Below are 14,124 nucleotides of genomic sequence, written 5' to 3' on the forward strand. Positions count from 1 at the left end.
TGGTCTGTGTGGCCAGACACCGCTTGCCTCCCACAGTCAGTGCTAAGTGCCCCTGAGGCCGGGCTGTGCGGCTCTGACGCTTCTGAGGCTGACCCCAGGCCGCCTGCCGTGTTTCTGTTTCTAGCCTGAGCTTCTCACTGACACACCAGAGAAGTGATGCCGGAGGTGAGTGCGGCCTCACCCGGTCCCCCTCCACTCCGGACGGCCGCTGGCCGCTGCCTCCGCCCGCTGACCTGCCTTTCGTGTTGGCATCAGCGCGGCCTTTCCGCTTTACCTGGGATAGTGCCCTTTACTTCTGTGTCCAAAACTGCAAACATTTTATGCGGAACAGAGCAGGGGGTGCTGATAATCAAAGCTACACGGCTATTTCCTCACAGCGGGTTTTCCACTTGACTCCCTCGCGTTTCCGTCTCTCAGCTCTCCTCGGAGCTTCCCAGCCTGTCCTGCAGGCACAGCCTCTTTTAAGGCTTTCAAAAAGATACATATTTACTGGTTTCAGAGAGGGAGAGGGAGAACATCAGTGATGAGAGAGAATCATTGGTCGGCTGCCTCCTGCACGCCCCTCACTGGGGATCGAGCTGCAGCCGGGCATGGGCCCTGACTCAGAATTGAACCCTGACCCCCTGGTTCATAGGTCGATGCTCAACCACTGAGCCACGCCAGGCTCTTTTAAGGCTTTTACCTTTCAAATCTCACCCCTCTGCTGGTGGAGTCGTCTCTCTGACTCACTGTCTTTGCCTTGCCCTTCTCCTGCATTGAATCCTGGTGGTCGTTGTTAGATACCAGCTCCCTTGCCAGGCAGTAGGGCCTCTGTAGTCAGACCCTCACCTGCCTCTTCCGTTTTACTCTCTCTCTACCTCAACCTGTGCCTTTGGCTCCAGCAAGCCAGCCCCTCAGCACCCTTATAGGTGCCCAAACTAAAATTAAGGGTGATATTCTAAACCAAAGGCTGGAGCCAAATGACTTAGAGATGAAAATACAGACATTTAATAACTTCAAACCCCCATCATCATGTAAAAAAGCAAAGTTATACTCTATGCCCTCTGGTGGTTATAATATACGTTCATTACCCAGAAGTCCCCAAAACACTAGAATCACTCTTTGAACTGGAAGCAACTTTAAAAAACCATCAAACCTCACCTGCCCCCTTTTATAGGCAGGGAAACGGGCCCAGAGAGAAGTAGTCCCAAGGCCAGATGATGGCAGAGCTGGGCCAGAGCCCTCTCCTGCCCTGTGCTGTTCTGCCGACAATGGGGCGTTTCTCCAAGCCTGATTGTCTGTGGCGGTTGTGCCATCTCTCTTTTCTTTATAGTCACATCTTACGTGGGAGCACATTGTGCTCAAGAAGTCCGCACACAGGCCGTAGCCAGCTGACGCTAAGCTCCCAGATGCCATTGTGAGTCTGTTAACTCTGCCAACACTTTATTCCCTCCCTGCAGCGTCATAGTCACCACTGTGCAGTACCTGTCCTCCGCCCTGCACAAGAACTTCACAGAGACGGACTTCGACTTCAAGGTAGGGGCTCCTGAGACCACCGCGATCTTTGTAACGACCCTCGGAAGCCAAAAACCACGCTCGTTTTTGTTTTTGTTTTTGTTTTACTTAAAACAGCCATTTCGTTTTGCTTACAATTGTACAGGTGAGGAATTTGAGAAAGACTTGGCTACGTGTCAGCTTGGGGGCTGGGGAAAGCTCACTGGTTCTTTTATTATTCACAACATGTTTGTATTATCAAATGGCTTCCAAGCTTGATAGTGACTAATGTCACCCAGAGTGAGCTCAGCTTCGGGAGGTATTGGGAGCCAGACGTCCCCGAGTATGCTTCCCGGTCCCGAATTAACACTGTTGGCTTCAGAGGAGTCAAAAAAGAAGAAAAGAAAAAAAAAACATTTGCAAAGATACTTAAAAAGAAAAAAAATCAAGATCTCAAAGTTGTAAAATGGGTTCTGTGCTACATGCGTATATTTAGAATCCCTCTTGCAAAGCTGAAGACTGGGCTGCCACATGTTCCTCTCTTTCTCTGTCTCTCTAGGTGTGGAATTCTTATTTTAGCCTGGCAGTTCTGTTCATAAACCAGCCAAGCCTCCAACTAGAAATCATCACTTCAGCCAAGAGGAAGAAGATTCTAGATAAGTAAGACATATGTCTCTTACCTCCTTACCACATGCCCAGATGGGCTTGTGTTTCCATGGGAGGCCTCTTCAGATGTCCACAGGCTCCCTGGGCAGCTTCCCGAGGAGCCCAGTGAGAGGCAGATGGCTTAGAGTCGGGGCAACGCTAGAAATAGTGCTGAAGTACTGGCCTCCCTGGTTGTAGCCTTGTCTTCCCGAACCTTCCCCACTAATAACCGGCTCCTGTGTTCCTGTGTCCAGGTATGGGGACATGCGTGTGATGATGGCTTATGAACTGTTCAGCATGTGGCAGAATTTGGGTAGGTCTCTTCTCCTTGTTTGTCCCTTCCACATACTGCATAGCCAGATAGAAAGTGACAGGACTAGTAACTCCCCGAGGTTTATGAATGTTAATTTAGACCCAAGAAATCTTCCCGTGTCTTTCACTAACACGTCAGATGGGTGGTGTAGCGCCTGTGCACCAGCCCTGGCAGGAGAGTGGGGCTGAGAACTAGGACCCCAGTAACACATATTCCAACCCCCTTTTTGAGAGCTAACCATCCAAAGGGAAAAAAAGAAGATGAGGGCTCCGTCGTATCTTCCAGTTGGAGCGCTCCTGCCCGTCATATCGCTCTGCTCTGCCTGTGCCATCTGGATGTTGGACTCAGAGGCATAGATCTCGGAGATGCTCAGCAGCACATCAAGGGCAGCTACGCATTTTAGTAAAGTTTGAAACCCTTCTTGGGTTTCTGAATTCAGGCCAGCAGGTCACATTCCTGACACCCATTGCATGAAGGTTGGATGTAGGAAGGGAATTTCAGCCCGTAGGTGAGACTGGTTTCAGCTTCCTTTCTTTTGATGATTTCTCTGTACAGCTTCCCTGCCATCCACTGCTTTGGATCTGCGATTGTGAGGGTGGGGTTAGCACACCTGCACTGCCCGGTGGGTGGCCACCCTTTGGTGCTGCAGGCTTTTGCTAGCCTGTCAGAGTGCGGGGGAAGCTCCCCTCCTCTTCCTAATAAAGTCTGTTTTCAACTGAGCTCTTGGTTCTGAAGCCTGAGGAGTGAGGGCCCTAAAGTCTCATAGTCCTTCATTAACCATCCCTGTCTCTAACACGAGAGGAACAAGCAGAGTGTGAGCCATTCCTGCAGCAAGCACGGGCCTTCCCTTAGGAGGGAGATGTGTTCCCCAGGCAGCTTCCCGCTGCAGGACTCGCACTTCTGTGTGTGTTGGGGGGGGGTAGACTCTGAAATTCCCAGGAGCCCAGTGGACTAGCAACTGCACCGACCACCAAGATCGGAATATGCAACATCAGCCTCAGGGCTAACATCTGATCCTTAAATAAGCTTTTTAAATAGAAGAGATTTAAAAAGATGTCACATTTGCCTAATAAGCCAATCCTTTCTCATTGTTTTTGATGGGATGGCACTTTCTGGGCCTCAGGAGTGACCTGGCTTTGCCATAGTCGTGGTGCTTACACGGCCCACGGTTTGTCTCTCCTCCTTCGTGTCTGACGCACGGACAGCAGGGCTCTGGCAGGTGGCGCACACGGGCAGCCGCCCCGGGCTTCAGACCTCTAGTGGCTGGACCAGGGACGGAACAGCCTCAACACCGAGAAGCCCTGGGCTGGAGGGAGGAACCAGGGAGTGTGCGCTGCCTGTGGATGGACTTTTTCTTGCTAAATGACTGTTGTGAGCAGACTCTGAAACTGTCGCAGGTTACACAGAAATCCTATCCTGTCTAGAGCAGTGAACTCCGTCCCTGAGCCCAGAATGATTTTCAGGTGGTTAGTGAACTTCCGGTAAATTCTTTGGAAAGGCAGTTTGTGCCTGTCGAGCATCTGACTCACTGTCTCTCTGGGCTGGGCCCGTGTTGTCCGTGACGCCCTACAGCCAGGAGAGGGTGCATCTCGGAAAGCCTGGGGGAAGCCTCCTGCTCCGATGCTTGCAGGGCCCACTGGGCAGCCTCCATGCAGAAGCAGAGCAAGTACGAATACGACCTGTTGGGTTTGTTGTTCAGGTGAACATAAGATCCACTTTATCCCGGGAATGATTGGTCCTTTTCTGGGTGTGACGCTGGTCCCGCAGCCAGAAGTGCGGAATATCATGATTCCCATCTTTCATGACATGATGGACTGGGAGCAGAGGAAAAATGGCAACTTCAAGCAGGTAAGATGACACCTGGCAGGTTCGGGGTGCTCTCCTGCCCAGGAAGGGGACTTGGGTGGCCAGGCGGAGGCTCCTGTGGGGATGGGTTGTAGCTTGGCCATCTGGAATCCTTCCTGTTCAAGGGTGTTCTGTCACTTGCTGGCCAGAATTGATGTGTGAGTTTTCCTCATAAAGTTAGAGGCCAGAAAAGAATCAGAGAAAAGGAACGAATGTCATGTGAAAGGCACTGTCTGACCAAGGGGAGGACTGTCACCTCCCGGTTAATTCAGGAGAGGGCCCTGGGAGGCTGGTGTTTCCTCTCTAGGGATCCCCAACGTGTGTGTCCGGGCATTGCCAGGGCTGGGGCCCTGGCCTGGTGGCTTCTCACGGCTCAGGAAGCCCGGAATTTCACAGGCTCCTGCACAGAGGGTGGGTCCAGGAGGGGTGCGCCTTTGGCTAGACTGCTGGCTGCGGCTTGTCCCTCTGCACCGTTCTGCCGCCTGAGGTGGAGGAGGCGGCCCCGCCTCAGAGCTGTCTCCGGGGACGGTTTCCTGTGCTTTTCTTCCTTAGAACCCACCATGTTGTGTGGGACACGGTGGGTTCACAGAGATGAGAATCAAAGCTGACGTCCACGGAGCACCTCCCAGAGCTGGGCACGGGGCTGAAGAAGCGCGTTAGCCCCTCACAGCTCACACGTGAGGACATGTGGGCTTAGGGAAACATTTTATCCGGAAGTAGGCAGCTGTATGTCACAGGAAGTAAGCTTGTTGAATGAATGCATAGTGAGGCGTCACTTCAGGAATCTTGGTTCTAGTAATAAAAGTCACCCCTCAGTCCTAAAATGGCCAGTGTTGCCAGTTAGGACCTGCTGTAGCTGAAGAACTTGGCATTCGCCTGGGGTCACTGGTTTCTGCTCACACGGATCCTCAGCACCAGGTTTGGATTTCTCAGCTTCTCCTGACCTTTTCCTGTATCGGGGCCTCAGAGGGTGATGAAGTCATGTCCCCACCCCCTCCCTCACCGGCTCCTCTGCCTCACAAAGAGGTTCTAGCACTTGAATGGCATCCAAACCTCCTGGGCGGCTTGTTGCTGCCTCCCCGCGGCGGTTCTGATGCAGTGGAGCCTGAGAATTTGAATCTAACAAGATCTCTGGGCCTGGTGCTCTGGCCCAGGGACCCGTTTTGGGAACTGCAGGCAACTGCTCTGCCCACGTGTGCACTGTTGAGTCTCTGCTGCTCCGGGCCCTCCCCACCTTTGCCCTGTTGGAAGCACAGTCTGCCTGCACCGCATGTGTGAGGGGAAATCCCTTGTTACACACAGACCCGCTTCCCTGCGAGCGGTGCCAGCTGGCTGACAGTGAGACCAGCTCTTCCTGACGTCACTTGACCCGAGACAGGTCCCTGCCGATGCCTCCTCTGTACACAGAGAGCGTGCAGGGCACCAGCCCCACAGGACCCCGGCCTCAGCTTGCTATTTCCGGTGAAGCGTATATTCAAGCAGCTCACTCCTCAGGCCGAACATAACTGTGGGAGTCCCTGCCCTGACCGTCTCTTTTTCTGCTGATGGGATTTCAGAAACCGTAACTGCCAGCAATGAATTTCCTAATTCAATTATTCTTTTCTTAGTTCATTGCCTTAGGACTCTTTGGCCCTATTAGAGTGAGAAAATGTTTCTGTTACAGTTAATTATTAAATGCAGCCATGCCGTTTTTTGTTTATATGAAATAGCTGTATAAATAATGCCACGATACCACATTCTCAAGGCTAATGAAGGTTTTAAAGATTTTCTCTCATCGCGGACAGCTAATCTCTCACCTCAGAGTAACCCTAATGGAGCCTGTTGGGAAAACGGCTGAGCACACGGCCGCCCTGCAGAGCAGTTGGCAGTAGTAACAAGAGCACGATTGCTCCTCACGGTTTAGGAGTCCAACGCAGGCAGGGCCCTGCTGATGACCCAAGCGCTTAGGTCGTGGGGGACGTGGAGGGGGGCCCTCTTTCCTGAAGGAGAGTCTCGCAGGAAATACCTCCCTCAGCCCAGCCTAATGGTGGTCAGAGTGGGCCCAGCCCAGCTCCTGTCCTTTGTAGCTGGCTGACTGGAGGGTAGTGTTCTATACGTACAAATTATTTTCAATGAACATTTTTTTAAGAAAGAAAAACCTTTGACAAAGGTTTTGTATCCAAAATACGTTTCTCTCCAGGGAGTCCTCGCCTTTTGCCCCTGGACTGGGAAACAGTACAGTGCCTGGGAAGTGTAAGTTCCAACTCTTAAAACCACTGGCGGGAGCCCTCCTGGCCCGGAGGCAGCTGGTTTCTCGGGGCTGAGACGAGAGTCTGCCTCCCTGGGATTTGTCTGGCGCAAAGGCCCTCACCTGCCGCAGGGTCCGCCGGGTCACCACGCCTCTGCTTCCCTCTAGGTGGAGTCCGAGCTGATCGACAAGCTGGACAGCATGGTGTCGGAAGGGAAAGGTGACGAGAGCTACAGGGAGCTCTTCGGCCTGCTGTAAGCTGCTCAGCCCAGGCACCCCGCGTTGGGGGAGGGGTGAAGAGGGCTCATGCAGGGGCGGGGTGCAGCCCCACACGGGGCAGGCTTTAGAGGGTGGGTGTCAGGAGAAACCTGGGTTCCTAGTGGGGGCAGGGATCCCCTGCTGTCCATCAAGAAGTGGCGTTGTGACAGCAGGCTCTCTGAGCCGGCCATGGCGGCTGCGGAGGCCAGAGGGCGCTGCATGTCTGCATCGCAGGCGCTGTGTCCAAACAGCTCCAGGGGACTTCACGAGGGCTCGGTGCTGCAGGAGTGAAACCCCTGCTTGTGTCAGTGTGCAGTTGGCTTGAAAACACTGACATGGATGTTATGACTTGAGCAAGGCCGGGTGCCTTGCAAAACAGGAGGTCATACCGATGACGTCAAGGGTGCTCCCACCATTCATGGCTCCTGGCTTGAGTTCATGGAGGCCAAGAGCCTTTAAGGACTAAGTCCACAAGGAGGGACTCCGGGGCCGTGGTCCTCCCAGACAGATAGTGATGTCGGATATTTTGTCTTTCTAAACAGAATCTTAAGACATTGACAGCTCTAGTCTCCTCCCCCCTCATTTCCAACTTGAAGATTTTCTTTGTTTTAGTGCCGTATTGAAGACAACCTGTAACATACTTTTCCAGTAATAATACTGCACATCTGCTTACAACCTTACGCTGCGCAGAATGTGTTGACGTTTCCTGTTTAATCCTCATGACACAGCGGGTGGCAGGCAGAGCAGGGCTCGCCCTGCTGAATGGAGGTGATGAGACAGCCAGAGCCTGGCAGGCGCCCTCGCCCTCAGCCGCCCCGCAGCAGGAAGCAGCTCGGGGGTGGGCCAGGTCCCTGGTTTGAGGGGGAATCTTTCTGTCTGTCATGCCCACTTTGTGCCTTGACGAGGCACGCAGTGAAATGTGAATTCATCTGAAATTTAAGTCTGTGAAAGTGCATCCATCTCTCAGCATTGCTCTCTTAGCTGAAGCTGTTTCTAATTGTGAAATAAGACAAAGAAAGCTCTTCCTGAGCTGCTAGCGGATGACCTGAGTACAAAGAGAAGACGTAGCACAGAAATAACTTGCAGTTGAATTACCTGCCCGGTAGTGCCTCGCAGTGTTTCCAGTCGTGTCTGAGCGCCGGAAGCCACTGGTAGCGTGGAGCAGCATTTCCCACTTGGTGTTTTGGGGGAGGTTGTAGGTATGCTAGACGAAAGAATAAGTGGGCCACGGGCTGATTCGTTTAGAAACGTCCCAACTGAACAAAATGGAACAGGCCTCTGTAGTTGTAGAATTTCTCAAAGCCCTTAATGTGCAGAAAGAGGTGAAAGTCTCCAAAAGGAGGGTGTGGTGCCCAGCACTTCCCATGCCTGTTTGCTCACAAAACACCTCTCCCTGTCGCCAGCACAGCAGAGCTCTGAGAGCACAGGTTGGGGGATGCTGACACAGTCGTGTTATCCATGTGGGCCAGAGGCCAGAGCCAGTGGTCCTGCCTTCTCTTCTAGTCACATGGGGAACCTCACTTTCCCAGAAGTCTCCGCTCAGACTGTCATCCTCACAGCAGCATTAACAGCCGCCAGGCTGTGGGTGTGAGTCCCCAGTGGTGCGCCCTCAGCACGGCCTGCCAATCCGGGGACTTTCCATGAGCTTAAGGAGCAGGGACAGTGTGGACGAGAGTCGGGAGAGGCCTGTGGGAGGCAGAGGCTCTCAGGAGAAGCCAGAGGCCATCTGAGGTAGCGGGGCCTGGGCTGGAGTGAGCAGAGGACCTGGGCACTTCACTCTGGCTCTGGCACGTTTTGCATGGAGCATCCCCGACGGTAGAAGTGCTGGTGTGGCTCCGGGGCAAGCGGGGTGCTGGGCCCTCGCGCCTGGCGGGAATCTTCCGCTTGTGCGTGAAGGGTTGATTTGTATGTTCGCTGAAGATGGTGCTAAGCAGTGATCGAGGCCGTCAGCCAGTTGGCAAAGCCAGGCCCGGCCCTCAGTGGCCTCTTACTCAGCTGCTTCTTCAGAACAGACCTCACAGCACGCACTGGGAGGGGCCAGGGCTTTGAAACCCCGCCCTCGGTTCAGTGGCATTCTTGGGGCCTCATACAGGAAAATGGAAAATATGTTTATTTGCTGTTGCCGGTTCAGTAATTGCCTTGTCCTTGCTTTGTGCTGCGTGGAGTAGAACCCAGCTGTTTGGGCCCTACCCCAGGTAAGGCTGCGGCGTGGTGAGTCTGCTGTCTCCAGACCTGCCACGGGCCCCGGGCCTCCAGGTCCACTCCTGTGCCCAGGGAAGGCTCACGGACTGTGTGTTGTGTTTGTCTCCCTCACTCGTCCACACAGCCTGCTGGAGAAGATTGAACAGGAAACATGGCGCGAGACCGGCATTTCCTTCGTGACCTCAGTCACGCGCCTCATGGAGCGCCTTCTGGACTACAGGTATTGCTCAGGCACCCCCTGGCCGCAGGATACTCTCTCTAGCGGGGCATCCCTGGACCTTGAAGCTGAGACCAGGTGCCGCTCGGGGAGGGCTGCTTTGGTGTTGCGTGCCATCGCCAGTCATTAAGAATCTATTGATGGCCACGCAGGGTGGAGGGAGGGCTCCTTCCTGGGATCCCTCCTGATATTGGGCACATGTTCCCAGGAAACACCCAGAACATGCTGCCATCTGACTTTCCTTCAGAGGCGTGGGCTCAGCAGGGAGGGAGAGGAAAGCAAGGCAGGGACTGGCTGTAGGTGCTCAGTGTGGCCTTCCTCAGCCCTGTGGCCGGCGGGCAGGGAGTGCTGCCTGGGACAGAAGTGTGACCCAGAAGGACTTGCGGTTGGCATTGCCATTGTCCAGGGACCCCACCCTTCCATGCCTGCGTTCTCTGCCTAGAGTCTGCCTCTGTCTGTCCTTTGGTGCCGGCTGTGAGCAGATAGAGGAAGAGAGAGCTGAGTGAGCTCAGGGTCTGTCCGTTCTGGTCAATCTGAGATTCATGTGAAACTGGCTTTTGCATGAACACCTGCTTTCTCCATCACTTCATGGCTTTTGATTCGTCTAAAAGTGACAGTGAAGCTACCACGACAGCCTTGGGTGTCCTCTGAGCAGAGTGCGGGTGCAGAGGCTGAGGGGCCTTTGGAACAGAGGGAGACGCTGAAAGAGAGGAGGAATGGAAGAGGAAACAGCCCCGAGCAGTAGCTCCGTCTCCTCTGTGCTACAAGACACGGGCGCACCGGGGAGCGTTTTCAACCCACGGCAGGAAATGTGAGCGAGGTCCGCCCCCATCGCTGCTGCGGAAGGGAAGGCGAAGCTGCACCAAGAGCTTGCTGAGCAGAGGACTCGGCGTCCAGGGCAGGGCTGGGGGTGGACGTGGGATTCTTGAGGAAAGTGCTCGCATCTCGAGCTTCCCCTCTTCCCATAGCAGTTGTGCTTGTGTGAGCTTCAGACCCTTGTTCCGGGGCCTCGTGAGGTCACACGCGGCCTTTGGGGAGTCAGAGCAGAGGACTGACTTGTTCACACCACAGACCAGGATAGCCTAGTCTTCGCGGCACCTGCCGCCCCCGGGAGGAAGGGAGACAGAACTCCTGGCCTCTTCCTCACGACGGCGCTCACTAGCACCGGCCCTATCCACTGTGGCTGCGCAAAGAGCAGACGCTGCTTTCTCGGGCTCCGGGCCTAGTTCTAGCTGCTTGCACTTGCCCCGCCTGCCTTGTTCTCCCCCATTCCTGTCTCAGTGGTAGTATCTGCAACACAAAGTTCAGACTCTTTACCAGGACGCCCGAGGCTCTTCATAAACTGGTCTTCGCCCATGGCTCCAGCCCCACCCCCTGCCAGTTCCCACTCCCCACGCCCTGCAGCCCAGCCTCCCAGTGTGGCTCCTTGTGCGTACCCCCAGCGAGAAGGCCTCCCCAGGAGCTTAGCCGACTGTCTCTGCACACCTTTTTCGGAGCATGTCACCTGGATGATGGCCTGTGTCACCTTTCTAACTCATCCGGCAGAAGAGCCCGCTCCTAGAGGACAGCAGCCTGGTCCCTGCCTCCCTGGCAGGCGCAGCGCACACACCGTCAATTGGGTGAACGTACTGTGAGGTCATGCAGGACCGAGGAAGGCTCCCACCCCAATGCAGTTCAGTTCAACAAGAACTCGCTAAGGGAATAGCTGTTTCAAGCTCGATATACATATATCTTTACAAATAAGCAATCGGTAGTACTCCTGAATGCCTTGAAGCTCTAGTGTGTGAGCTCTGTACTGACACGAACCGGAGGCGCTCAGAAGCAGCTCTTCACCTTCTGCGTGAATCCCAGACATTCCGTGTTGGCTAGGGAGATGCTCATCGGTAGCCACCGTGCTTCCCAGGTTCGGAAGCAAAGCCCTAGAAGGGCTCTCTTGGTCCCTGGAAGACGGGACAGAGCCAGCGTTGCCGGGCCCGTGGGCTCTAGCAGAACCTCCACCTGAAGGAGGCAGCTGGAAGCCAGGGAGCCTTCCTTTCCCGGCCCCCTCCCGGCACATGGGGCTGCCCAGCCACTGGGGTAGGGACAGGCAGCCACCGCGCAGCCACAGCCAGAGCTGCAAGGGCCCTTTTAGGAGAGTCTTCCCTGCCCATCTTCCGGGGGAGCATCAGGAATCAGTTCCGGTTGGAGAGCATCCCAGTCGGGTGGGTCCCCACGATGCCCCTGTGGGACTACAGCTGGGCGTGTTGTCCCGTGGCCCCGCCTCACGCCATGGGCACTCCCCTGCGCTCTCCTTGCAGGGACTGCATGAAAGGAGAGGAGACGGAGAACAAGAAGGTCGGCTGCACGGTGAACCTGATGGTGAGCGGACATGCCCTTCTCCTCCAGCACATGGTCGTCAGGAATCCCTCTTGGAGCGCACATCTTCTCAGTCCTGTTCCCACTGGGAAAGGAATGAAATGAGCTGCTCTTTGGACAGAGCTCCAGCCTGGCCTCCTGGCAGGTCCCACCGCCCTGACCTCCCCTAGCTCCCAGCCTGCCCGGATCCCAGCCAGCACTGGCCCTCCTCCGCTTCCTCACTGCGCGGGGCTCCCAGAGACCTGCCGGTGTGCCCTGCAGTGGGTCTGTCCTTTTCCGGTTGGTGCTCCACAGCTGCCCCCACTGCTGCCCAGCAACCGGGGCTGGGGCCAGCTGCCTGGAGCTCAGGGATGGCCGCCCACCTGTGTGTGTGCTCCCTTCTCTCTCACAGAACTTCTACAAGTCGGAGATTAACAAAGAAGAGATGTATATTCGCTACATCCATAAGCTTTGTGACATGCATTTGCAGGCGGAGAACTACACAGGTGAGTGCAAGAGAGAGAGCCGTGCCTCCCGGTGAGGACCGACTGGACGGGTGAGCACAGCTGACAGAGATGGCGCTGGCTGGTGTCTGCCAGACCTTGACAGCGTGCTGGGGCCTTGCTGCCCCTCACCTCACTCCTTCCCCTCGACTCCTTGGTAACGTGGCGGAGAAAGCAGGCAGAACTCCCACCTGTGCCTCCTGCCATGTGCTCTGCCTGCTCCAGTCTCCAGGCCCCCCACCCCACCCCCACCCCCAGGCCTCCTGGGTGACTTCCGGGTTCTGCTGCTCCAGGTTCGAGCATCCTGAGCCCTGCCCCTCCTCGCACAGGCCTTTCTAAGCACCTGCACAGGGGAATCGGGTGCGGCCGTGACACAGGAGAGCGGCCTCGCCTGGGCTTCCCGACCACACAGCGTGGAGCTCCCAGGGGGCGTGGAGAGGGCTTTCTGGCAGCCCTTCCGCTGCAGCTGCATTTAACCCACGACAGAGGCCTTTCCTCACAGAACACGTTTAAAAGCCTTTGACTGCCTGTCACACTGTTCACTGAGCCCTGCTCTGAGTCACCTTGTGCCATAGTCCCCCCACAGCCACCGGCTTCACTGTGACCAGCCGCTCCCTCTCAGCCCTTGGGCCACAGGGCTTTCATGCGTGCGCTAGACAGGAAATCCAAGCTCTCATCCACAAACATCGATGGAATTAGATGGACTTACTGGAACAATCCTTTTCCCTGTCTCTCGATGTTAGAGTGTTGGGCATAGAAGCCACCTTTTCTGACTACACGGCCCGGCCAGAATTAAGTGATGGCAGGACTGACTCCCCTTCTCCGCATCCACTTCCCCCCATGACCCCAGCACCCCTCCAGGAGGGCAGCGAAGGGCTGGCCGACCGTTTCCACGCGTCACTAGTGGCCTCGGGAATGACACCCGAGGAGAATGTGTTGTTTCTCAAGCTTCAGAGGCAGGACGTGAGCGCCCAGGGCTTGTCCCGGAGAGAGGCTTCCCATCCAGGAGGAGGCCTGTGCCTCCTGGGCAGGAGGGTCCCGTGGCCGGAGGACAGGCAGAGCGGCCAGGGTGAGGAGGAGCCGGGAGAGCCTGCAGGCGAGTGGGCCTGGCCGAAACGGGAGTGGGCCACAACATAATTCGAACTGAGGTTCTTAGTCATGAGGAACAGGCCTGAGTGGGACCTCGAAGGCCAGGCTGAAGCTAGAACTAACTCACTTTCCAGTAAGAGAGAAGCCACTGAAAATGAGCAAGGAGAGCTGGAAAGAGCAGATGGTGTAGAGAGGACCCCAAGCAGCAGCTGTGACTCCCTGTGGCTCACCCCGTGGAATTTAGGGAGCAGGGTCTGTAGCGCTGTTTACATCACCTCTCCCTCTGGCCCACGTGAGGGCAAGGTGTCGCTGGGGCTCTGCCCTGGGTCCAGATCAACGCTCGGTTCCTCAGAGATGGAGCTTCTGACTGCGGCCATCACACATTTATCACCACTCGCACCTCCGCGCGCTGGTCCTTCTAGAAACAGGAGGAATAGGAGAAGGGTCCTTCCCAGGGCCATGCAGAGACCAGAAAGTGAAGGTGGAGGCATCGAGGCCGGCTCAGGGAGGGCAGAGAGAAGCCTGGTCAGTGCTCACTCCTAAGAGCCAGTACTGATGCGCCTGGACAGGAAGCTCTAGTCACCTGAGCAAAACAAGAAGAAGAAAGCCACCCGGGCTCTCGCGTGTCCATTCTCCAGAGCGAGGCGCCTGTGCACCGGCTCCCGGTCGCTGGGCCAGCCGTCCTCTGGAGCCAGAGCGAGTGACCAGGCCGTGGGGGGAGGCGTCTCCCAGGGCCTCGGCCCCTTCGTGCTGTAGTCAAAGGTCATCAGCTGGGCAGCTCCTGTGTCTCCCCTTTGGTACCCAGGGCCCCTGACCTGGGCTGCACGGGCCTTGACCTCCACGTTGCCCGCCCCACAGAGGCTGCGTTCACTCTGCTCCTGTACTGCGAGCTGCTGCAGTGGGAGGAGCGGCCGCTGAGGGAGTTCCTCCACTACCCGTCGCAGAGCGAGTGGCAGCGGAAGGAGGGGCTGTGCCGGAAGATCATCCACTACTTCAGCAAGGGCAAGGTGGGCCCGGC

The 14,124-nt window shown here is 55.9% G+C and overlaps 1 protein-coding gene across 1 annotated transcript in view; it reads left to right on the forward strand.

Moving 5' to 3' along the window:
• The window catches only part of DOCK3 (dedicator of cytokinesis 3), a 160,642-nt gene that overhangs the window by 114,328 nt on the left and 32,190 nt on the right, over positions 1-14,124 (forward strand). The window contains exons 29-37 of the mRNA XM_015568294.1: positions 1,440-1,515; positions 2,033-2,133; positions 2,373-2,431; positions 4,131-4,279; positions 6,672-6,757; positions 9,088-9,183; positions 11,478-11,538; positions 11,927-12,020; positions 13,965-14,113. Of these exons, the coding sequence (XP_015423780.1) occupies positions 1,440-1,515; positions 2,033-2,133; positions 2,373-2,431; positions 4,131-4,279; positions 6,672-6,757; positions 9,088-9,183; positions 11,478-11,538; positions 11,927-12,020; positions 13,965-14,113 (871 nt within the window). The remainder of the gene's footprint in view (positions 1-1,439; positions 1,516-2,032; positions 2,134-2,372; positions 2,432-4,130; positions 4,280-6,671; positions 6,758-9,087; positions 9,184-11,477; positions 11,539-11,926; positions 12,021-13,964; positions 14,114-14,124) is intronic.

This window comes from Myotis davidii, unplaced genomic scaffold, assembly GCF_000327345.1.
Source record: "Myotis davidii unplaced genomic scaffold, ASM32734v1 scaffold663, whole genome shotgun sequence".
Taxonomy (NCBI): domain Eukaryota; kingdom Metazoa; phylum Chordata; class Mammalia; order Chiroptera; family Vespertilionidae; genus Myotis; species Myotis davidii.